The sequence below is a fragment of the Astatotilapia calliptera genome, chromosome 22 (assembly GCF_900246225.1).
Source record: "Astatotilapia calliptera chromosome 22, fAstCal1.2, whole genome shotgun sequence".
Taxonomy (NCBI): domain Eukaryota; kingdom Metazoa; phylum Chordata; class Actinopteri; order Cichliformes; family Cichlidae; genus Astatotilapia; species Astatotilapia calliptera.
Window position 1 is genome coordinate 18,712,384 of NC_039322.1, and position 25,579 is coordinate 18,737,962.

The 25,579-nt window shown below is 41.1% G+C and overlaps 1 protein-coding gene across 1 annotated transcript in view; it reads left to right on the plus strand.

The window, feature by feature from the left end:
- Positions 1-24,528, plus strand: part of LOC113014169 (lactose-binding lectin l-2-like) — a 32,720-nt gene extending 8,192 nt beyond the window's left edge. The window contains exons 2-3 of the mRNA XM_026155528.1: positions 22,673-22,922; positions 23,528-24,528. Coding sequence (XP_026011313.1) covers positions 22,835-22,922; positions 23,528-23,961 — 522 coding nt within the window. The 5' untranslated portion in view covers positions 22,673-22,834 and the 3' untranslated portion in view covers positions 23,962-24,528. The remainder of the gene's footprint in view (positions 1-22,672; positions 22,923-23,527) is intronic.
- The last annotated feature ends 1,051 nt before the right edge of the window (positions 24,529-25,579 follow it).

A 25,579-nucleotide genomic window follows, 5' to 3' on the forward strand; every position in this document is an offset into this window, starting at 1 on the left:
GGTGAGACATGATCATTACTGATTACTGATGACAGATTTAGATATATTTTCATAAACCATTCATTTGCCACATCAATAAACAGCATGGCAGGGCAAAATATTTTTTCTAACATGGCAACCTTTAAAAAGTGAAAGGAGATAGAAAGACAGGTGAGAAAGAATAAAACTAATTGACTTTTTGATGGCATTTTACACCCAGTACTGGTACAGTATCTAGAAAATGTGGGAAAATACTGGCATCATATACAGTACTTAGCTACTTCTGAAGAAATTATGATGGGACCCTAAAAAAATTACTATGTACAATAATGGATTTCTATACATTTTACATCAGATGAAAACGTAAGATTCAGATAATTATTTGTTAAAAGCGAGATATTTTAAATGAGAATAAGAAAGAAAAGTATTTCCTTGTGCCCCCCTCTCCCTGTTAATGCCCTACCTGGCCCCTGGCAAAACTTTGCTAGACCCGCCCCTGCACAGTTACCAGCTGTCAGCTACATAAAAAAAGGATCCTGGTGTTATTTGTGTCTCAGAAACAGTTCATAACTTCCCTTCAACTCATTCATGTCACCTAAAAGGTAAACCTGTTTCTCCATCACCTGTTCAGCTCTGATGATCCAGTAAGGACATCTCCTGGTTTCATCTTCATGTTTCCCTCTCACCACATATCCAGACATCATGACCAGTAGCTTTACAGCTGTGGCTCCAGCAAACATCAGCTGATACTAGAAATTAATATTAAATAAATTCTAACAACAGCTGATTAAGCTTAAACGTGCAGCTGTTGTTTAGCGCGACATCCGCCGGTTTCCCCGTTCTGGCGCAAAGTGGGCGATAAACAAACAAGAGAGAAAAGCCGATCAGCTGATCATTGATCAGTTTCATGATTGAAGCAGAAACAGGAGAGGGAGGGGGGAGAATGAATGAAGAAGAGGCAGCTGTGCAGCAAAGACACAGAATAACTCCAGCTTTGTGTCTTTTTCATTGTAGCTGAAGTACAGGACAAACTGGGTTCCTTTTCACCTCAATACCAAACGCGCAATATTTTCTCTGAATACGAGACGATTCCGTTTTTTACGGGATGGTTGGCAACTCTACTAACTAACCTTATGAACAAAATAAGATAAAACAAGTTCAACATCAGTAACATCAAAGCACCCGCCCAGCTGTATAGAAACTCTGTCATGCTAGTTAGTACACAGTACAAGTTATTGTAACTGACTGTAAAAAGTCAGCATAACGAAAATAAACTCCACCTAAACTTGGTTTATATCTGACCCAGATAGACTGCAGGTCATAACTTCTTACCTGAAGTTCAGTTCACCGCCTCGGGTCTCTGCTCCTCCCGCCTTTCCATCATCCACCTGCCAGCGTGTTGCATCTGCTGGCCTCCACCACTTGCTAATGTTACTGAATCTGTGGAAGCTCCACAATAGCCACCACCAAACAATTGAGTTATTTTTACACATCTCCCAGCATCTGGCCAATCCACCACCTTTCAGTGTTTATACCGTTACGGTAAAAAAAACAAAAAAAAAACAAAAAAAACAAAACCCATCAGCCCATAAAAACGAAAAATCACCATCGGCCCACGGGGCAAATGCCCGGTATGCCCGATGGCCAGTCCAGCTATGGCAGTTACCCCAGTTTTGTCAGAATCCTGGGTCTCTCGACCCAGCATTTTGAGTTCCTTGTGTCTTTTGTATTATGTTTGATGTTTAAGGTTCTCTTTGTATCTTAGTTTATTCCATAGTGTCCAGTGTTCTTAGGTTTCCTGTTTTCTCTGTTTAGTTTCCTGTGTATTTAATAGGTTTCCCTCTGCGTAGATGACCTCCCCGTCTCCCTCTGTGTGTCTAAGTGGATATAGTGATGTGAGTATTGTGCTTTGTTCCCACTCCATGAGTTCTGTGTTTCCTCATCCCGTCATGTGCTCCCCCATGTTCTCTTTCTCCCTCCAGGCTGTCTCTGTGTACTTCCTGTTTTACTTTGAAGGTTTGTGTCTCATGTAAGTGTATTCTGCTTTGCTTCCTTGTCTCGTCATGTCTGATTTGTCTCAGCTGTGCTCTCCTCCCGTGTCTCATTCCCCTCGTTATTCCCCAGTGTATTTAAGCCCTGTGTTTCTCTGTGTCAGTGTTGCATCCTCCTTCATGCTGTGTCTTCCCTTGTGTCCCTCTCTGTGTTTAGGTTTGTATCTTTTCCTTGAGTCACCAAATAAAGCTGTATTTCCCATGTGTTGTGTGTCTTCCATTTTGGGTCCAATCTCCTGCCTGCCACACAGCGATCCTTTACAAGTTTAATCAGTATGCAAATGGCTAAAATCCACTTGTATCTTTGTCATTACCAGAAATAACTCAATCTTATCAAGATTTATTGTTTGGCTTCATTCTAAAAAGAAAACAACACAGAAGCATATCACTGAAGAGGCCAAGAGAGAGGTGCAACAATGAGTGTCTACAGCCATCTGTAAAGTTAACACCTAAAAAAATTAGCTTTGAATGTTCTTTAGGAAATCTGGAGAACCTTTCCAGAAGACTGAAGTCATACCAAACATTGACTTTAAATCTTCCCTCCCTTCTGCTTTAACAGCAGCAGATTAAATGTGCACATCTAACCTTACTGCACAAGGAGATTAGTTCTTTTTATTTTTATTTTATTGTTTATTAAAGTGTCAGTACATTTCATCATAGATTTGTTCCTCGTGCATTAGGTTTTATTTAAGTTATCATCTTGTTTTCATCAGGAAAATAAAGGTTGTTGATGGTGTGTTGATGCTCTTCTCAGGTAACAGCCTTTCTCCTGGTATCTTCTACACACTCTTGAGACTGTGCCTGGGACTCACAGCAGACCTTCTTGCAACAGCATGTTTGGGTGTGCAAACACTGACTTTCTGGCTGTAAATCAGTGTCCCTATTATTTCCCAGAGAATTCACACACACTGTTGTACCTCTCTCTTGGCTTCCTCAGTGACATAAAGTGCCCTGAGGTGACTGTGGCTGTGATTTGGCACTATACAAGTAAAATTGAATTGAAATTGAATTGAATATTGTTGTAATTGTTTACATTCCTCCAATCTGACTCAGAGACTGTGAGTAATGTCATCCACTCCACTGTTGCAGAATCCCGAGGTGCTTGTGTTAATCTCTGGGAACTTTAATCAGTTAACTATGGATAAAACACCACCTGCTTTCCTCCCAGTATGTTGACTATAACACCAGTTGAAACAGGACCACTCACCTACTGTATGGAAACAAAGAGAATGTACACAAACTGGTGTGCCTTTTGCAACATGAATGTGCTTGTAGCATTTGTTTATGCTACCAGTAGTGATAAGGACACTAAAAAAAAGCAAAACTAGAGAAAATCCGTGAGAAGGGACAAGGAGAGAGCAACAGTTTGTAAAATCACTCCCTTTTTGATAATCTTTGGCCAGTTGTCAGTGTCATTTGCACCAAAGCATGTGAAATGGACTCACAATATTTATGCTTCCTAAATGGAAAGATTAGCAGGTAAACTTCAGAAAATGATGTTCATGACATTGAAATTACTTACACTGTGATTCTTCGGTGCTACCATAATTTTTAGTTTATTTGATTTATGCATTTTTTTATTTTATTTAATGAGCTCCCAAAACTTAATTTTATACATGTTTATTTTTTACAATTTATGTCCAAAGAGTTGTGCTAACAGGGTTCTTTCTTTGTCACAGCAGCCTTTTCTTTTCATGTAGAAAAACAGTAAAAAAAAAAAAAAAAAAAGTAACTTCTTTACAGTGACAGAAAGGGGAGTTTCACTGGTCTGGCCCACTTAAGATCAAAGTGGGCTGTATGTGGCCCATGATGTAAAATTTGTTTGGGGCTGGCTATAAATTGGAACCCATCAAGACCAGCATGGCCCCTCCAACTTCCAGCTTCCAAACAGGCAGAGTGTTTGGCTGTGTAATGTGTGATAAAGTTTGTTTATCTATAAGGTCTAGAATAGTTGTTTTTGTATATACTGTACATATTACTTATTGCAAAATGAAGTTTTCTGAAGCACCCCAAAACCTGTCACTGTAGGTTTGGGGGTGAAAAATTTGTTAGATTTATCCCTTCAGCTGCAGCCTTGGTGGTTTTTAATGGGCTCAGAACAAGTGAATAAAAACACTTCAGCTTGTAGGCTCTTCCAAATTTGGTACAAGGTCAGACAGTAGCAATATGTGTCCTGTCAGGATCAGATATTAATAAATTACAGAAAAGTAAAATAGCTGTTTGCATCCAATAGGATAAAAATCAAGTAAATAAGCTGTATGTGTATTTCTATAGAATTTACATTTCTTACTGATTCTTAGGGAAAAATAAAGACTTCAGATGCCTTTGAAATCTCAGACCCCCTGCTGTCAGAGTTATCTTCCAAGCATCGACGCAAAAAAGAAAGAAATCCTCTTGCATGGAGAGAGTTTGTTGTCTCTCTGTTTACTAAAGCAGCTCGGGAGTCTCTTCTTTTCTCTTCCTGTAAAAGCTCTGACCTGTCTGTTTACTTAATCAATGCATTTTATGACACAATAGAATATAATTGGACAGTAAAAACAGTCACAGTCACGTGTCGGTATTCGTTGGAATTCAATGGTCTTTTCTGGCTTGTGTTTAATGTTGTTTACAGTGGAGAGTTCTGGTCAGTTTGGCCATTGATGTCACACCAGCAGTAAAAGAACCCTCTCAGGCAGCTATAAAAGAAAGCAGCATGAACTCTCTGCAGGAATCCTGTACAAAGAAGCTTCATCAGCTCCTTATAACACTTTGAGACTTAAAGCTCCAACATGATCTTGCTCCTCTTCTTGTTCAGTCTGGCTCTGGGTGCTCCTTCTTAGTCTCCTTCTGATGGCAGTGAAGTGACGCTACAACTTGGTAACTGTCCTGTAGTTTGGCTAATCTTTTCTTTATTTACTTTGGGCTTTATTTGTGTTTTTTGTCATTTTAGCACCTTTTAGTTAAACACTCCAAGAATATGTTTTTTTATGTTTCTGATGTTTTTTGTTTCATCAGATACTGTGATACAAAAACAATTATTGTAGGATTATAATATGGATTTTTTTCTTCCCATACTAGATGGTTTCTCCTAAATCATAGAGTTATGATAAAGACCTGCTAATAAACATCATAAGAGCCACTTTGTTCTCTGTGTATTTCAACTTTTGCCTTGATTGACAAAATTTCATATTTGACTTTGGGACTATAAATAATCTCCAGAAGGGGATCTGTTAACACTTCAGATTAAGTAGATGATCATATTTTCCTTTTGATGCTTAACTGTGTCGGCTTCTACCCTTTGCTAACTATGGCCCAGTTTACTTTTAAAATATAGCGTTAAAAAGCAATTCTCTGTTAAGTTTTATGTCATTTAAAAAAGAAACATGCATGTTTGTTTGTTTTTTAAATCTCAAAACGTCATGAACTCGTTAATGTGGAATTAAAAGATCCTTTAACACTTGAAGCTACTGAAGGTCATGCTCTCCTTCTGCACTCCCGAGCTGACAGCCTCTCTCACCTTTTCTCTTTGTGCATGTTTGATTGGAGGAATGGAGTCCGCTGTGCAGGTCACCAAATACTACTGACACAAGTGGCGGAGCGGGGGGGTGGCTTACTGGGCTTAAGACCGGGTTGTTTTTTCAGAAGCCCGGGGTCTTTTGGAGTGTAATCTTTTCATAGTTAGATGCCTGGCTGACAACTGTATAAAGCAAAAAAACTACACACAATATTCGAAGCACATAGTGCACACTGTGGGAATTTACGACTGTGCGTAAATCCCCCCTAATATTGGTATGATCCGAGCTCAGACACTAAGCGGGGCGGGGCAGCTCCTGCTACTAGTGAGCTGTTGGAGAAACGGAGCTAGGCAAGGAGAACTGAAGTTTGACCAGGTACCAAAACAAATCATTCCTACTGTACAAATAATGTAAATATGACGGTGTATCACGAAAGATTGATATCAAACTGATCACTTGACCCATATTACGTTACTTGTTCTTCAAGTGAATCAACAAATGGCGAAATGAAAAGCCGAACAGCAACAATGCTGTTTCTTTAGAGCATAGGTGTCAAACTCTAGCCCGCGGGCCAAATTTGGCCCGCAGCCTAATTACATTTGGCCCGCGAAGCCATACCAAATTACTATTAGAGCTGGCCTACTGGTATTATACAGCTAATATATACATTGTTTAGTATTAAGCTTTGCTTGTTCCACATTCAGTTTTTCAGCAAAACTTGTTTGAGTCCATAAGAAGAGATTCATTCTTAAATCTGGAGGAAGATATTTTTCAATAAATATTAATTTTAGCCTGCGACCTTGTTCTAGTTTTGAATTTTGGCCCACTGTGTATTTGAGTTTGACACCCCTGCTTTAGAGAGTCTTAGCTTACATGTGTGTTTATTTCATATTTTCAGTTGTTTCCCTCCACGGCTAAATAAACCGGTTTCAGTAATGCACTGATATACAAGAATGGACATAAGGGGCTTCTTTCAAAGAAAAAAACTCTGGTAGTATTTTATATATTATGCTTTGTATGTTGTTCAGTATTTTTCTATGCAAAACAAGAGGAACTTCAATACACAGCAGTATATTCACAGTTTAAACCAGATATTTACATACACTTTATGGAAAACACAAAAACATTTTTTTACTGTGCAACATCAATTTAGAGTAAACTTGTTTTGGATAAATAAATTTGAAATATCTTTTGAATTAGTTAAATGTCAGAATAAAGAGAGACAGAGCTGTCTATTTTTTATCACTTTCATCAAATTTAGGAGTACATGTACACTAAGTTTATTGTTAATTAATAAGAAAACTCCAGACGATTCCATTCTGAGCTGAAGAAGCTTGTGATAGGTCAGTAGAGTCCATGTGAGTAAATTGGTGGCACAGCTGTGGATGCATATAAGGCAAAACACAGAGCCTGTTTCTTTGAAATGGGAAAATCAAGAGATGTCAACCAAAACACCAGGAAAAGAACTGTGGAGCTCCATAAGTGTGGCTCAATTTTGAATACAATTTGGTGCCATTTACAATTAAGAAATACAGATAGTTTCTCTCTTTACTCTTAAAGTTAACAAATATGTTTTTTATATTTATCAATCTAAAAAAATAAACATTTAGTCTGATTTGATGTTACAATTAAAAAAGTGTTTGTGTTTTGATCTGAAGAGTGTGTAATTATCTGGTTTCAACTGTATATTTGATGATTGTCAGCACAAAGAGGGAGAGAGAGGAGCAGAGAGGGAGAGAGAGGAGAATGAGGACAGAACAGAGATGAACAAGAGCAGGGCCCTATTTCAGGAAGCCGGTTTAGAAAACTCAGAATGAAAAACGATACTCAGGGTTGAGTAACCCCGAACTGTCCAACTCGGAATATTCGGTTTCAGAAAGGCTGATAACAAGTAGTTCAGTCAACGCGGAGTTGCTTTAACCCCAAATTAAGCGCGCGCACGAGGATACATAAAGCCCTGATTAGTGGAGCACAGATTAAGCGAGTCACCATGGAGACGGAGGGAAAGAAGGCGCGGTCAATGTATTTTACAGCGCTTGAGGCCGAAATTCTGATGGCAGTATATGCCGATAACATGCAAATTTTGCAGAAAAAAAGTAACACAGCCTCAGCTGCAAAAGAAAGGGAGCATGCATGGCAAAACATAGCCGACAGAGTCAATGCGTGAGTGTTAATTTAAACATTGATCGAGGGATTTCCACCCATTTAACACGTTATTTTATCATATGTTATTTTATTTGTTATTTTATACATTTTATTTTGTGATGTGATGTGAGCGCAGGTGCAACCCAACAAGCCCCAAACGTCCCTGGCAGCAAGTAAAAATGAAGTATAAAAACATAGTCCAAACAGGTAAGGTGTAATTGTATTATGAGCCATAGTGCTTGGTCTGTTTGTCCGATGTAAATCAATTGCAGTTAGAGGCTACATTAATTTTCTTTCTGTAAGCACTTATTGAAATTATCTGAGCACATAACAAGTACATATTTGCTTACTCTGTATGCTCAAATGTGACCCGTTATGGCCACTAGAAAAAAAGCGGAGGCCCGAAAAACAGGTGGGGGTCCTCCACCACCACCACTCACAGAGCCTGGCCACTTGGCTTCCACATTTGTGATAATGTTGGCAGCATCATATATGATCTTCACAGTGCAGAGAACGCAAATTAGCATCCATTACTATGATGAAATAATTTGTTAGTTTGAAATGCTACAGGGAACTATGTACCTGTACATTAATGCTGTGGACGGACTTCCTGTTCACATAGTCTCCTTCATTTACTGAAGGAGCAATGATTGGAATGTGAGTGCCATCTATACAGCCAATCACGCCTGGGAACCGTGAGAATAAATGTAAAATTTAAGTAGTAGTTCAAGTATCACCACATCATGAATTAAGTTTTGTTCATCCTGCTACCTGCAATTTTGTGGAATCCCTCTTTGATGAATCTTGTGGGTCTATGACCGGGGAACACCACAGACGAGTGCAGGAGACGTTTCAGTGCAACTGTAACATTCCTGACTGCCCGACAGACGGTAGCCTTGGAAACGTGCTCAGCGTCACCGATATTATACAGAAAGCTCCCGTTTGCAAAAAAACCGAAGTGCGATACAAATAATATGTACAGAACTGAGAGGATGTCCGCGATGTGTCACATGAGCAATATTAGGCCTGAGGATGTTATCCAAATAACTTATAGATTGTGCTGAAAAACGGTAACGTTCACACAGGAAATCATCAGGAAATGATAAAATGTCCAAACGCGCTCTAATCACTCTCCGGAGAGCTCTGCGGAGAATTTGGGCTTCAACATCTACTGGCTCTTCAAGGAAGGGACACGCCATGTCTGACACTTCCTACAGTCAGGTTTCCGACAAAGAGGCGGAGAACGTCAGGGTTAGTTGAAGTAAACCTGCTAGGGGGCAGGTTAGCTTCACGGAGTGTGTCGTCATAGTAACTCACTCAGAATTAATCTAAACTCGCTTTGTGAATCCGAAAACCCAGAGTTTTCGTTAACTCAGGGTATACTTACTCAGAGTTTGCACTAAACCGGCTTTCTGAAACAGGGCCCAGGTGAGACACACATGTTAGTCAAATGGTTGTTTACCAAAAGTATCACCGTATCATAGGTCCTCATGTATCTCGTACCTAGTGTTTCTTTTTAGGCTTGCTATTTTTCAAATTCTATATTTATTAAGTTATGCAGGCTTGTTTGCACAACAAGGCTAAATAATTATATAAACTTTTCTCAATCTAAATAGTGGACTTTGGTAGAATTAAAAAAAATAAGTGTAGTGCAGGTCTATGATGATTTTTAGTGCTACTATCATCTAGTTCTGATTCTGGTTCTGTCTTGGTTAAATCCTCAGTAGTCCTGATTTTGAACTGTCACACTGTCACATATGCAGGTGTCCTGCATATGTGATATATATTTTTTCTTTTTTGAACAAAACTCAAAACAGTGCCTATTAATCTTTCAGTCATTTCTAAACACCCCCCCCCCCCCAAAAAAAAGGGCTAAGCCCCGGGTGTTTCAAATGTCTGGCTCCGCCTCTGCTGACACAAGTACTTTGCTGTACTGTAATTCATATCATAAAAGTCCTTCTTGGCAAAATGAAACATTTAGATTAGATGTTAAAACATGAGCTCTCCACTCCCTTTTTTCACAACAGGAAACCTGCATAAAAATGGATCAATTGTAGAAATCCTACTTACAGTAACTAAATAACTCTCTTAAGTGGTTTCTATATACAAACTGCTGGAGGGCTATAAAAAGATAGAGGTTCACTTCCAAATGTCAGTTTCCACTGTTAGAAATGTTATCAGGAAACTTCAGTAAAGAGATATGGTGGAAGCTCAGATGAACAAAGCTTTAAGAACGTCACACAAACCTCTCACGAGTGCCAAATATCTGCAGGACAGTGTAGCTGACACAGCAGTGGTAATGATCTGCTTTTAGATTAGTCTGGTTACTGCAGGGGTTTTATTATGGATGCCTTAAAATTGTAACAGACACAAGGGTGCTTAGACATTTGTATACACTGTAAATATCTCAAAGTGGAAAAGTAAAAAAAAAAAAAAGTTGTTAATAGTTCGTCTATTTTGTCATTTACTCCCATCAGACCTGCCACAGCAGTCACATATCTCTGGGTCCAGTACTAAGAGAGGATCCTCTTGATTGTGTGGAGTTCATTCTGTCTTTGTGTAATGGAGCAACTCAGGAGTTTTTACCTGTTAGAGCTCTGACCTGTCCTGTTTGATTAGTCATTGTGCTGATAACACCTTTATGGTGCAATACATACAAATTATACATCAAAAAACAAACATTTCTTCATGTCTTTGGAATTTAATGTTTTTTTTTCTGGATTATGTTTAGTGTTGTGTACAGTTGAGAGTTTTGGGCCATTTGGCCAGTGATGTCACACCAGCAATGAAAACACCCTCTCAGGCAGCTATAAAAGAACGCAGCTCCAACTCTCTGCAGGAATCTGAACATCCTGTAGGAAGAAGCTTCAGCAGCTCCTCATCATCTTTGAGACTTAAAGCTCCAACATGATCTTGCTCCTCTTCTTGTTTGGGTTGCTCTGGGTGCTGAGTCCTCTTTAATGTTGAGAATTTGTTCTGTCTTTGTTTATTAGAACAGGCCATAGCTAGAGCTTGTGAGCTGCTTTCTTCCTGTTACAACAACTTTTCCTGTTTGTTTAATCATTATGCTGAAAAGGACTTTGATCATATCATAAATGCAGAATTACAGCAAAAACAGTCACATTCTTCTGAGTCTGCCAGGAGGACGTGGCTCTTCAGCAATTATTAATTTCTTTAGAATCTGATGGTCTTTACTGCCCGGTGTTACTGATGTTTACAGTGGAGAGTTTTGGTCAATCATTTTGCCAATGAAATCAAGGTGATCAGGGAAAACACCCTCTCAGGCAGCTATAAAAGAAAGCAGGACCAACTCTCTGCAGAAATCTGAGCATCCTGTACAAAGAAGCTTCAGCAGCTCCTCATCACACTTTTAGACTTAAAGCTCCAACATGAGGCCAGCTCTGTTCTAGGATGCCCTCTGGACCCAGTGGAGGTGGTGAGTGACAGGAGAACGGCGGCTAAGCTGTCATCCCTGATGGACAACATCTCCCACCCCATGCAGCAGACTGTGACAGCACTGAGCAGCTCCTTCAGTGGGAGACTGCGGCACCCACGGTGTGGGACGGAGAGATTTCGCAGGTCTTTCCTCCCCACTGCTGTCAGACTCCATAATAAAGACTTTAACTGATCAAGCACACACATCCATACATATGCAATAATACTAAGTGCAATAATCCTTTCTGTCATCGTTGTATTTTTACTCAGTTGTATATAGTATTTGTATTTGTATTCTATTTTTATCTTATTGTATATTTATTTTATTTTATTCTACTGTATATAGTATTTTATTTTATTCTATTCTGTACAGTTGTGTACTGTATTTGTTCTTATTGTATTCTAATTTTTGCCTCATAACTTTTGCACTGTCCACTTCCTGCTGTGACAAAACAAATTTCCCACGTGTGGGACTAATAAAGGTTATCTTATCTTATGATCTTGCTCCTCTTCCTGCTCGGTCTTGCTCTGGGTGCTCCTTCTGAGACTCATTCTGATGGAAGTGAAGTGAAGCTACAACATGGTAACCATCCCACATTCTGACTCTTCCCTCCTTTCTTGTATTTTAACTTTATGTGTGTGTGTGTGTGTGTTTAATTATTTTAATCAAACACTCCAAGATTTTCTGCTTGTTGTGTTTCAGCAGTCAGTGATACAAAATTCTTGGTGTTGGGTTGTAACATAGATTTTTTCCCCATGTCAGATGGGTTCTACTGTACTGTAGAGTTATGATAAAGACTGCTTATAAACACAATAAGAGCAGCTTACTTCTCTGCATGTTTTAACTTTCACAGTGTCAACTGTGCAGACATGCTTATCTGATATTCTTCAGTGTCACGGTTCACTGAGAACTTTCACGCAGGACCCTTCAACTTGAGATAAACACAGTGGTATTTATTACACATTTCACCAGGTGTGTGTACAGACAGGCAGGGAATAGTGCTATATACAAAGGTGACAGGAGTATGGGCTCCAGGGATCCAAGGTCAGGAGGAAAGGGGGAAAACACTCGCTCCTCTTCGGTCACTCACTGTTTGCTGCCAGCCACTCTCCAATCACTCATGACAAGGAATCCTCTCAGGGTAAACAGGGACGGATCCAGGCTATCCGAGCCACACAACGGGTGCGTGGGCTGAGGGTGTGAATCCACAGTGAGTTCCGCACCAGCGAGAGAGAGAGATAAAGAAGAACTAGAGACAATAATGCTACTGATCAGCTACCTGCTGATCCACCAGGCCGTGACATTCAGAGGGTACATCAAAGAAAGAATGTCAGTCACACAGTCAGTCAAACAGTTATTATTTGTATTTCATCAAGTTTTGACTGCTGTGTCTGAGTGTCGTTGCTGTACTAGTCAAGTTGCAGGTCTTTGACTCCAGGCAGGTGCATTTCTCAGTGAGTGAGGCAGGAACTTCAGGTGGGTAATTAGTAAGCAGACAAGACACAAAGGCGACAGAACAGAATTTACAAAAGTCATCATCAAACAAGTTTAGCCAATTTGCCACCATAGTGAAGTCACGTTGTCACAGCTAGTCCTTAAATAGACAGTACAGATAAAAGCAATGAGTTGCAGGTGTGTGAGCAAGCCTGGGAAAAGGCGCAGGTTATCTGTTCACCTCTTCATCACCTAAGATGCACGGACATCAACAGTAGCTGTTCAGTGGACATCAAAAACGTTACAAAACAACTCCTTCAGTGGCCCAAAATTTGACATCCAAAATTGACAACATCTGTTTACACAGTGGGAAAGGTCATCCAATTAATTAGGCTGCTTTTGAAAGTTTGCAAATGAGAAAAGGGGTGATGACAAACAGCATATTCCATTAACATTAATTATTTAGCACTGTATGCATGAGATTATCATTTGGGGCTGACCCCCCTAAAAGTTTGAACCTAAAATCGCCTCCAAAGGAAAGAACAAAGCTCTTCCTTATTAAATTTTATAGAAAAACTTAAAGAGAATGAGAGCTAATGCTTGTTAATGTAGGGAATTAGCTCGCTCTGTGTTTACTAGAGCAGATCTATTTGTCTCTTTCTGTTACTGTGAGCTTTCCTGTTTGTTTAATCATTATGCTGTAAAGGCCTTTGATCATACCATAAATATACAATTACAGCAAAAACAGCCACGTTCTCCTGGAAGTCCAAAGAAAATGTTACTGCTTAAAAACTATTAAGTTCTTTGGCATCTCATGATTTTCTTTGTCTTCTGTTTTGATTTATTGTGTCCAACGGAAAGCTTTGTGTATTACTAGGAATTAGTTAATTTATTGTGTACTGCAGCTTGGTGTTGAGTCCACTGACAGAGACACAGCTTGGTAAGAAGAAAATAAGACATCTGACGGCTCGCTTATCTGTACATGATGTGCTGCAGAACTATGTTCTTCTGAAGTGGCTTGAAAAACAAACTGAAGAAACATATCTTTTTTTTAATATCTTTTTTTTTTTGTTGTTATTCAGAGGTTGAATGAAAATACTATAACAGGCAGTTTTATTCAAGCTAAGCTAGTTTATAGTGATGAACTGTGCTGGGCTGCTCCACTGCAGGCTGTGGTGTTCATGGTGTAACCAGTATGTACAAAATATATAAACAATGGGCAAATCAGAAGATTTCAGGAACGACAGGAGCCCAGAGGATGGGTAACCACAATGAAAACACAACTGCAAATGATGAAGCAATAGTTCAACTGTATTTGAAATTTGTGCACTGTATTGCCTTTACAATAACAACCAAAATTGTGTGTGCGCGCACAGATACCCAAAATAAAAAAGAAAAGAATGTTAGACCCGGGTCTTTTAAAGTGTCAATAGGATCCAGATCAGGCCTGTTTGGTGATCTGGTGAGTTATTGGTGTGAGTTCAGTCCACGATCGATGTATGGTTTGCACTGTTTTGTCCTACCACAGTTCAGGCAACCAGACTTCAAGATTCAATTCCAAATGGGCTGTGGCTCGCCATCCATTGCAATGGAAAATTATTCCTCTTCTGCGGATTTCCACAAAGTCTGTAATCCAATGTTCTCCGAGGAGTCTCGGCTCCTTTCTCCAACTCAAAAAACCTGACCAGTGCAAAGCACTTCGTATTCATAAAACTAGCTTCGGCTATCCAAATCTGGCGGCTAATCAAGCAGACACCAACAGCTTCGCTGTTTCAACAGCTACCACGTTTTCTCCACAGGTACTGCTATATCGCGTGTGGTCTAAGCAGCCTTAGCAGCGCAACCAAACATGAAAAACAAGGCGGGACAAACAATCCCATTGGTTGGACTGCATTTGTATCCAGGTCAAAAAAATAACCTTTGAGAAACAAAATAAATAAATAAATAACACAAATAATGCAATTCCATACAAAATAATTTGGATTTTTTCTTTAGAGTCTCTCTCCAATCATGAGTGCTTTTAACTGAACAAAATAAAACACCTTTAATAATAATTACAATAAACAGTCTCTAATTCCATCTGTTTGCCACTGGGCTACACTCTCCCCTCCTAAATTCATGCAAGTCCCTTTGCATGGGAGATGGCTGTGACCTCACCACTTGAGAGAGTGGCTCCTGGTAAGTTCCAACCTCCTTACTCTCTTGCAAAGCATCAGTAAAAGCTAAGCTCAAGCCTTGGAATAAGGATTGCACAATAGATATCAGTGGATTACCCAACTGGGTGTACTGCAGTCTTTCTGGCGGACCTCTATTCCTCACTGAACGTCGAAGAGTGTCCGTTTTATCACCTTCCACGCTCTGTTGTGAATCTTCTTTGTTAAAGGCCTCAGGCTCACTGTCAGAGTCTTCTCTGCTTAGAAGAACATCTCCCTGAAAGGTGGATGTGTCTGCTAAGTCATTTCCACTTCCAGGTACATCAGCAGCTGAGCGTTTTTCACTCACGGCATCCAAGGCAGTATCCTCCAAAATGATTTCTGCATTTCCATGAGACAAGTCTTCTCTGACTACCGTATCATTAACAGCTAAGCAGTCTTCAGTTAAATTTATCTGTGCTGCCTCACCATCATCGGTGTCAGGGGATGATTTTGGAATCTCGTACAATGTGGTGAATCGAATGGTTTCTCTGGGACGCCTCTCACGAAACCAAACGGTATCCTCCTCTGTCTCAGAAGGTTCAGTCTCATCATACTGTTTAGCTGATTGCCGTGTTACAGGCTTGCGTGTGGAGTTTGTCATAACAGGCTTCTCCTTAGTGGGTGTGACAAAACCACAAGGGAGTAGGAGATCTCGATGGACAGTTCGCCAAGGAGCGTCTCTGTTCTCAGGTTTTATTATGTAAACTGGGAGATCTCCCGCCTGCTTTACCACCACATAAACATCTGACTCCCACTTATCAGCAAGCTTATGTTTCCCTCTTAGGCGTACAGCACGCACTAAAACTCTGTCTCCTTCTTCCAATTTAGAAGCGGTTACACGCAAGTCAAATCTGGTCTTATTCTTGTCAGCAATTTTTGCTGCGTTTTGTGCCGCGATCCTGTAACTCTCTTCCAGACGTGACTTCAAACTTTGCACATATTGCGAATGTGACTTGTAGCCGTCGTCTCTGAGGGGAAGACCAAAAGCCAGGTCAATGGGCAATCTGGGTTTACGGCCATACATTAATTCATAAGGTGAGTACCCTGTAACGTCGTTCTTTGTACAATTGTACGCAGGAACCAATGGTTTCACAAAGCTATGCCACTGTGATTTGTCCTTGTTTCCCAATGTGCCAAGCATGCTCAACAGCGTCCTATTAAAACGCTCTACAGGGTTTCCCCTAGGATGGTAGGGCGTAGTACGAATCTTGTGAACACCCAGGATGTTGCATAGTTCTTTGATGATGTGTGACTCAAAGTCAGGCCCTTGGTCACTATGCAAACGTTCAGGAATGCCGTAATGGACGATGAAATTATCCCACAGGCACTTGGCAACTGTTTGAGCTTTCTGATTGTGAGTTGGGACGGCAATGGCATACTTAGTAAAGTGGTCTGTAAGTACGAGGACGTCCTTAATATTGCTCCTATCAGGCTCAATGGACAAAAAGTCCATACAAACAAGCTCAAGAGGTCTGGTGGACTTTATGGTGACCAAAGGAGCAGCTTTTTCAGGAAGGGATTTTCTCAGAACACAGCGATCACAGGTTTTAACCTTTTTCTCAACATCTGCAGCCATCCTTGGCCAGTAAAACCTTGTTCTCACCAGGTCGAGAGTGCGTTCAATCCCTAAGTGGCCCATATCATCATGGAGGCTATGGAGGACTGTGTCTCGAAACTGCTCTGGAAGAACAAGTTGCCAGGTTACACAACCTCCATCTTGTCGTGTTCGGTACAGTATTTGATTGTGTAGCTCAAGGCGACTGAATTCCCTGATTAGTAAGGGAATATCGGGCAGTTGCTTTCTAACGGTGGGTGGAACCTTGTCCCCAGTCTCGAGTTGAGCTATAATTTCCCTCAAACACGGGTCAGCTCGTTGTTCTGCCCTTAGCTGCTCTACTGGCATATGGGGAATAACTGGTAACCCACCACACTGATCTTCATTCACAAACTCATCTGGTATAGCAGATACAGACATGGCCAAAGAGTCTACCAGGGTGAAAGCACAATCCATCTCTTTGTTTTCACTTGGGCTACAGCCAATGAGGTGCCTCTCACAGATAGCTGGGACCACGTCTGGGCCAAGAGTGACTCCTTGACCAGACAGATGTGTTTCAGTGAACCGCTGTATACGTTCCTGCTCTTTTTGTGAAACGGTGTCATTGAGCAGTTCTCCATGTGGTCGTCTTGAAAGACCGTCTGCATCAGAATTTAACTTTCCAGCTCTGTACTGAAGCTGGAAGTTAAACGTGGAGAGTGCTGCTAGCCAACGATAGCTCATTGCATCCAACTTGGCTGTAGACAGAACATATGTTAAGGGATTGCTGTCAGTTACAACCATGAATTGGCTACCATAGAGGTAATCAGAAAATTTTTCTGTAACTGCCCACTTTAGAGCTAAAAACTCTAGTTTGTGGGCAGGGTAGCGAGACTCACTCTTGGACAAACCTCGGCTAGCATATGCTATTACTCTCATCTGCCCCTCCTGCTCCTGATACAAAGCAGCACCCAACCCCATAGTGCTGGCATCCGTATGGAGAGTGTAGGGCAACTTGGGGTCAGCAAAACCCAAGATCGGAGCAGTAGTTAGCTTTTCAATGATCGCTCGGAAAGCTTGTTCACACTCTGGAGTCCATCGCTCACCAAAGGGTTTTTTCGGATCATGATACTGAGGAGTGTTAGCTTTGGGCTTGGTACCTTTGCGAAGGGGTGGGTAACCTGAGGTCAGATTGGTGAGGGGCTTCACTAGGTTAGAATAGCTTTTAATGAAGCGTCTGTAATACCCTGCAAAACCAAGAAAAGACCTCAGTTCTTTCAGATCAGTAGGCACTGGCCAAGTTTGCAGAGCCTTCACTTTTTCAGGGTCAGTCTCCACCCCATTACGAGACACAACATGTCCCAAGTACCTCACTGATGTCTGAAAAAATTTACATTTCTCAGGGGATAATTTCAACCCGTACTCTTTCAGACGGTTGAGAACTTTGATCAGTCGGGTCTCATGTTCTTCCAGCGTTTTAGAGAAAACAATGATGTCATCAAGGAAGACAAGAACCTCCTTCAGGTTCATATCCCCCATGCATTTCTCCATGAGACGCTGAAATGTGCTTGGAGCGTTCGTAATGCCCTGCGGCATACGGTTAAACTCCCAAAATCCAATGGGACAAACGAAAGCTGTCTTCGGTTTGTCAGCCTCTTCAACCTCAATCTGGTAGTAACCAGATTTTAAGTCGAGGACAGAAAACCACTGGGAACCAGTCAGCGTGGAGAAAGTCTCCTCCAAGTTTGGGAGTGCATAAGCATCCTTCACTGTTTGCAGATTGAGCTTCCTGTAATCAACACAGAGACGCACATCCCCATTCTTCTTCCTCACCACCACTATGGGAGAAGAGAAGGGTGATGTGGACTCCCTGATCACACCTGCCTGTTGAAGTTCTAGCAAGTGCTTTCGGACAGCTTCCAGATCATTTGGGTGTATGGGGCGTGCCCTGTGCTTAAATGGAGTCTCATCAGATAGCTTGATTTGGTGTTTTACCTGATTAGTTCTCCCAAAGTCAATGTCATTTTGCGCGAAGACCTCCGGCATATTGGCAAGTTTTTGTGTTACTCTCTCTCTCCACTCAGCACTTATGGGTGAGTCCTCGAAGTTGAAGTTGAGGCCTAGCTTCTGCTTGGTGCTAGAATCTGGTGTCACCACACAATGCTCATGTGAGAGAACACGATGAAATGCACTGATTTCCCCAATCACACACTTCTGGGGAATAACAACATCATGATCCAGCTCATTAGTCATTACGACTGGCACTTTATATGGCGCTTTCTGGGGCAAGTCAATGAGGCAAGGTTTAACTAACACCCCACCTGGCAGTGCTGACAAGGAGGGATGTTCTAAGAGGACAGATTTCTCAGTGGTATGACTGTTTACATCAATGAACCCCTCTAACACTACGGTTTGTCCTGCTGGAACTAGCTGGGGGTATTTTCCGAGCGAGGTGACCAGGCCAAGGCGGTTATCCTTGCACTGCCTGTGTCGCAGCCCCAAAATCTTTAGCACTGCTTTGTAACCATATTGTGATGGTTCATACTCTTCAGGACAGGTATCACGATGGAGTTCGTAAAGTAGATCTAGTGTGTTAGTACCTATCAAAACTAGTGGCTGGGGGACTGTACGAACATCTGGAACCACCAATGCTAGTGTGGGGACTTCAACCTCAGCACCTAAAAACTCTTTGGGGAATACAACATTAATCTCAATGTAGCCTAGATAAGGCACAGATTGGCCATTGGCTCCTTCAACCTCCAAAAGCTCAAAGAGAGGCCGGATCTCATGTTGTGACAGGTTCTGATTGTAAAACGACTGGGGAACAGTGGTGACTTGAGAGCCTGTATCCATTAAGCAGCTAACACAATTGCCCTCTATTTGAACCTGTGCTGTAGTTTTCGCCCCTATTAAACCTTTGGGTAATTTGAAATTACCACGCTCAGCATTCAATGTTAACACGGCACCCTTCTTAGTGGTCACTTTAGGCTTCTTATCAGCGGGACGTGTTTGACCCGTTGCAGTCCCCATCTGTCCCACGACAGGGACTGAATTCAGTTTAACGAAGGTGTGTTTCGGTGTTGGCTTTCCCATAACTGCTGACGGATTCTCAGTTCCTTTCTTTTAGCAGCTACCAGGGCAGGATTTGGATCTGACTCACAGGTGGCCACAATATGACCATCCTCCCCACAACGGAAACAGTACCACGGTTTTGGCTTTACAGTTAAAGCGCTGTGTGGAGGGGGCCCTGGTTCAGTCTTTGCATGGTCAGGTTTTTTAGTTTCATCTTTCTGCATGTGTTCTTTCTTAGAAGCAGTGGGTTTTCTTTGTTTCAAGAGTGCTGTCAATTGACTCTTCAAGTCAGCAACTTGCTTCTTTAACTTACTTAGGTCACTTGATTCAGATTCAGCTTGTGTTTCGCTTGTTTCCTGAACACTCTGTCTATGGGAGACAACCTTAGGTTTGGTAGTACCAAGGTGCCGTTTCATTCTACTAGTTTTTGTTTCTTGCCTACTTTCTGCAGTACGCAGCAGCAACAAAAGCTCAGCGAGTGATGGGGGTTGTCGATCCTTAAGTTCTAGCTGCAAGACAGCAAGCAAGTCATGATTCCAACAACCCCTGTAAAATTGTTTCAGGAGGTGTTTGTCGACCTCTTGTGGCTGTACACCTCCCCTGCGTACAGTACGGTTCAATGCCACCTGCAGGCGATGCAGGTAAGCTGAGGGTTTTTCTCCAGGATCTTGCAACGTGTTCATGAACCTCACCAACAATTCCTCCCCATCCTCAACTGTGCCAAAGGCAGATTCCAATAATTGCAGGTAGGTAGATGGTGGCGCTTCAGGTCCAAGATGTCGAACTACATCTGAAGCAGGAATGAGGAGGCTCTCGAGAATTTTATGAGTCTTCTCCAAGTCAGAAACAGAAGTGTCCTCCATCATTAAATCAACATGAGAGCGCCAAGTATCATAATCAGCTTCATTATATGGCCGGGGAATCTTCCCAGAAAAAGCTCTCAGTCTCAAGGTGGAATGGGTACGTGACATCTTATCATCACTCTTTACAATGTGTTCAACCACAATTCTCTGTACGTCTGGTGGGTTAAGCTCACCAGGATTTAGAGTCAGGGATCTCTTGGTTCCAGAGCTTAAAGTCGGTGTGCGATATTCATCATCAGCGTGGCCAAGCTTAGGACAGACTGAAATACCAGCTGATTCAATAAAAGTAGCAGGGGTCTGGCTGGGCCTGTCAGTATGATCAACTTCCTCTATTTCAACCTCAGTACTGAGTGCAACACTTTCTTCGGCGACACCCACAGACTTTTCAATTTTTGTCATCACCTCTCTCAGTACCTCTTCAAAATCTTTCCCACTTAGCTTGGCTATTCCTCGCAGTTCACTCAGGTAAGTATCTGTGACACTCCCCCCAACTCTCTGGGAATAAACATCTGTCAAAGCATGTACAGAAAATACTACATCAGGATTGGCAGCTGAGGGGTGGACATAGGGCAACAAGGGTCCTAATGTTTGCACTGCTACTCCTGAGTTATACTCCACTATCTGATCCTTGTTGAATTCAGATACTTGATCATCAATGGTGAGGACCCTACTAATAGAGCCGTACTGCTTTAAGAACTCAAAAATCTCTTCATCCTTTTCTGATCCTGTTACCCCACGCACTATGACAGCATTTGGGACCTTAATACCTAATTTTTCAACAAAATCCATCTTTTGGTGCGACAGACGGTCTTACCAAAAGCTCAATCACACAAAATATGCTTCACTATCGTCACCCATTAATTCAAGGCTCCTGGCTGGCTCGCCACTTTTACACTGTAACCAGTATTTAACAAAATATATAAACAATGGGCAAATCAGAAGATTTCAGGAACGACAGGAGCCCAGAGGATGGGTAACCACAATGAAAACACAACTGCAAATGATGAAGCAATAGTTTAACTGTATTTGAAATTTGTGCACTGTATTGCCTTTACAATAACAACCAAAATTGTGTGTGCGCGCACAGATACCCAAAATAAAAAAGAAAAGAATGTTAGACCCGGGTCTTTTAAAGTGTCAATAGGATCCAGATCGGGCCTGTTTGGTGATCTGGTGAGTTATTGGTGTGAGTTCAGTCCACGATCGATGTATGGTTTGCACTGTTTTGTCCTACCACAGTTCAGGCAACCAGACTTCAAGATTCAATTCCAAATGGGCTGTGGCTCGCCATCCATTGCAATGGAAAATTATTCCTCTTCTGCGGATTTCCACAAAGTCTGTAATCCAATGTTCTCCGAGGAGTCTCGGCTCCTTTCTCCAACTCAAAAAAACCTGACCAGTGCAAAGCACTTCGTATTCATAAAACTAGCTTCGGCTATCCAAATCTGGCGGCTAATCAAGCAGACACCAACAGCTTCGCTGTTTCAACAGCTACCACGTTTTCCCCACAGGTACTGCTATGGCGCGTGTGGTCTAAGCAGCCTTAGCAGCGCAACCAAACATGAAAAACAAGGCGGGACAAACAATCCCATTGGTTGGACTGCATTTGTATCCAGGTCAAAAAATAACCTTTGAGAAACAAAATAAATAAATAAATAACACAAATAATGCAATTCCATACAAAATAATTTGGATTTTTTCTTTAGAGTCTCTCTCCAATCATGAGTGCTTTTAACTGAACAAAATAAAACACCTTTAATAATAATTACAATAAACAGTCTCTAATTCCATCTGTTTGCCACTGGGCTACAATGGTCAATGTTAGGATATACATCAAGGGTAAAAGATATGAATTTATATTTAAAGTGATGATACTGATTAGTTCAACTCACCAAATTACCTTTTATACCAGCTTTATGGTCTCAAGGAAATTAGTTTGAGAAATATCTGTTTATATCTTGTTGAATTCAGTTGGCTAAATTCACAAAGAGCCGTGAACATTAGAAAAGTGCAGGTCAGCAGATAACAGTCGGACATAACAGGGGCAAGTGGGAATTTTATATACATATAGCCACTTTGGGTGGTTGTAGCTCAGGTGGTGGAGCAGGTGGTGATTTACTAATTGGAAGGGTCTAGTTTGATCCCTGGTTGCTCCAGTCCACGTGCTAAATATCCGTGGCCAACATAATAACCCCAAGTTGCTGCCTTATGCATCAACTGAAGTATGAGCGTGTGTAAATGTTCTGTCTTCATTTATGAGAGCAGCTCTGCTTGCCCCTTCCTGTTACAACTGTCCTCTTTCTTTAATCATTAAGCTGAAAAGGCCTTTGAACAAACCATAAATATAGAATTACATCAAAAACAGCCACGTTCTCCTGGAAGTACCAAGAAAACGTGACTGTTCAACAACTATTAACTTTTTGGCATGTGATGTTTTTTCTGGCTTATGTTTATTGTTATTGTGTACAGTGGAAAGCTTTGGTCCATGTGGCCAATGATGTCACACCAGCAGTGAAATCTCGCTCTGCTCAGCTATAAAAGAAAGCAGCTTCAACTCTGCAGAAATCTGAACATCCTGTACAAAGAAGCGTCAGCAGCTCCTCATCACACTTTGAGACTTAAAGCTCCAACATGATCTTGCTCCTCTTCCTGTTCAGTCTGGCTCTGGGTGCTCCTTCTGAGTCTCCGTCTGATGAAAATGAAGTGAAGCTCCAACTTGGTAACTGTCTCATATTCTGACTGCTCTTTTCTCTACTTTTCCCTTTATTTATGTCTTTTTTATTTCACTTCGAGAACATGTTGTGCATATTTCTGATGTCTCTATTTAAGCAGAGTCAATGATACAAAATTCTACAAAATTCCCAACATCAGATGGGTTCTACTCTTGTTAATCTCGTTAAAGTGACATTAAAGCCATAACCGCTTTAACGCGGCTAATCTCCGTTAGCAAGTTATCACGGATCGCCCCATCTGTGGGGCTGGACGACACTAATGCATTAACGAGCTAACTGTGCTGAGGCTTTGACACCTTGCACCTTCCCGCGTTGATGCGGCTATGGCGTTAAAGTCATTTTAATGAGATTAACGCTGACAGCACTAGTTTTACTATACCACAGAGTTATGATAAATACTTGCTGGTAAACACAATAAGAGCAGCTTACTTCTCTGCATGCTTTAACTTTCACAGTATCAACTGTGCAGACATGCTTGTCTGATGTGCCGTCTCTGAAGAATCCCAAAGAAAAAAGTCTGTCACACTGACAAAAACCTGATCCCTTTCATTCCTGCTTTTTCATTAAGTTCTGACTGCTGTGTCTTCTTCAGATGACCACAGAGTTCAACTACTGCAAGAAAGCTGTCCCATGTTCTGGTACAGCTTCAATGGCCGCTGCTACAAATATGTGGCCACACACATGAGCTGGGCTGATGCAGAGCTCTACTGTGTGTCACAGCGAGCCAACCTGGTGTCTATCCACAGCCAGGAGGAAGAGGAGTTTGTTAAATCTTTGATTAAGAACTTTGACCATGCTGAGGGATGGACCTGGATTGGACTGAGTGACCTCCATAAAGAAGGCAGATGGATGTGGTCTGATGGTTGTGCAGTGAGTTTCGTCTACTGGCATGCAGGACAACCAGACAACGCAGGAACAAATGAACACTGTGGTCACACTAACGTGTTTGAAGCAAAGAAGTGGAATGATCACCAGTGTTCTCTCAATTTAGCTTCTGTTTGTGCAACACGGATAAACTGCCCTTAGAAACTGAAAAATACTTTTAATCTGCACTATTTGGGTTGGAACGATGCAGAACTGTGTTCTGGTTCCTTCAGTTAATGAGCAACTCAGTCTGATAGACAGATGAACGTGTATTACTGGGAATGAGTTAATTTGTTGTGTACTGCAGCCTGGTGTTGAGTCCACTGACAGAGACACTTTATAAGTAACAAGAAAATAAGACATCTGACGGCTCGCTTATCTGAACATGATATGCTGCTGAACTATGTTCTTCTGAAGTGTCTTGAAAAACAAACTGTAGAAACGTGTTATTTTTAGTGATGAACTGTGCTGGGCTGCTCCACTGCAGGCTGTGGTGTTCATGGTCAATGTTAGGATATACATCAAGGATAAGAGACATGAATTTATATTTAGAGTGATGAAACTGATTAGTTCAACTCACCAATTTACTTTTTATACCAGCTTTAGGCTCTCAAGGAAATTAGTTTGTAAAGCATCTGCTCATATCTTGTTGAATTCAGACCTTCTCTGCAGGTCACCAAATTATCAAATCAAATCAAATCACTTTTATTGTCACATCACATGTGCAGGTACATTGGTACAGCACATGTGAGTGAAATTCTTGTGTGCGAGCTTCACAAGCAACAGAGTTGTGCAAAATACAATAATGTAAACAAGCAAAATACAAGAATGGCTACATCTGAAACTAATAAATATATGTACAATATATAATAGTATATGCATTTCTGGATGTGTATACTAAATATTTTTCTACACGTGTGTGTGTGTGTGTGTGTGTGTGTGTGTGTGTGTGTGTGTGTGTGTGTGTGTGTGTGTGTGTACACATATTTTACAAATTAAATAGAGTACCCTTATACTACCCTAAGTATCTGGACTTTGCTGTAGTTTTATTGTATCATAAAGGTCCTTCATTGGCAAAGTGGAACATTTAGATCAGATCTTAAAACGTGAGCTCTTCACTCCTTTTTTGTTACAGAAGGCCAACGTAGAGTCACTAGAAAAAAATAGTCATGCGCTTTCAACTATCAGCTTTCATTGTCAGAAATGTCATTTTAAAAATCTTAAGTAAACTTTTATGGTGGGAGTTAAGATGAGAGCTGTAGAAAGCTGATGAAGCTGATGAAGAAAGCTTTAAGGCTGGACTTCACATTTTAGGATAGAAAGCGACAAACTCCCAACATGAGTGTCGGATATCTGCAGGACAGCCTAGCTGGCACAGCAGTGGTAATGATCTGCTTTAGTTTAAAAGTCTATGGTTTTGTTTAGTTTGGCTTATTTAAAAAATGTAATAGACACAAGAGCATTTAAACATTTGTACACACTGCAAATAAAGTGGCAAACAAGCAAAAATTAAAGATTAAGTGTATAACTCTTACAGTTACATAGACAGTCTTTCTTTTTATTGACTCTGAACAGGCCGGCCACAATCACTTCATTTATATGTGTTCACTGCAATAAAAAGTGTGCACAGGGTTTGTTTTGGATTTGTTTACTGAGAATGATCGCACACTTCTATTTCCTCTTCCTGGTATAGTAACCTATTCTGTTTAGCATTTTGCTGATGATGTGATTTTACAATATAATAAATCAATAAATACTCATAAAAACAAACAGTGAAGTT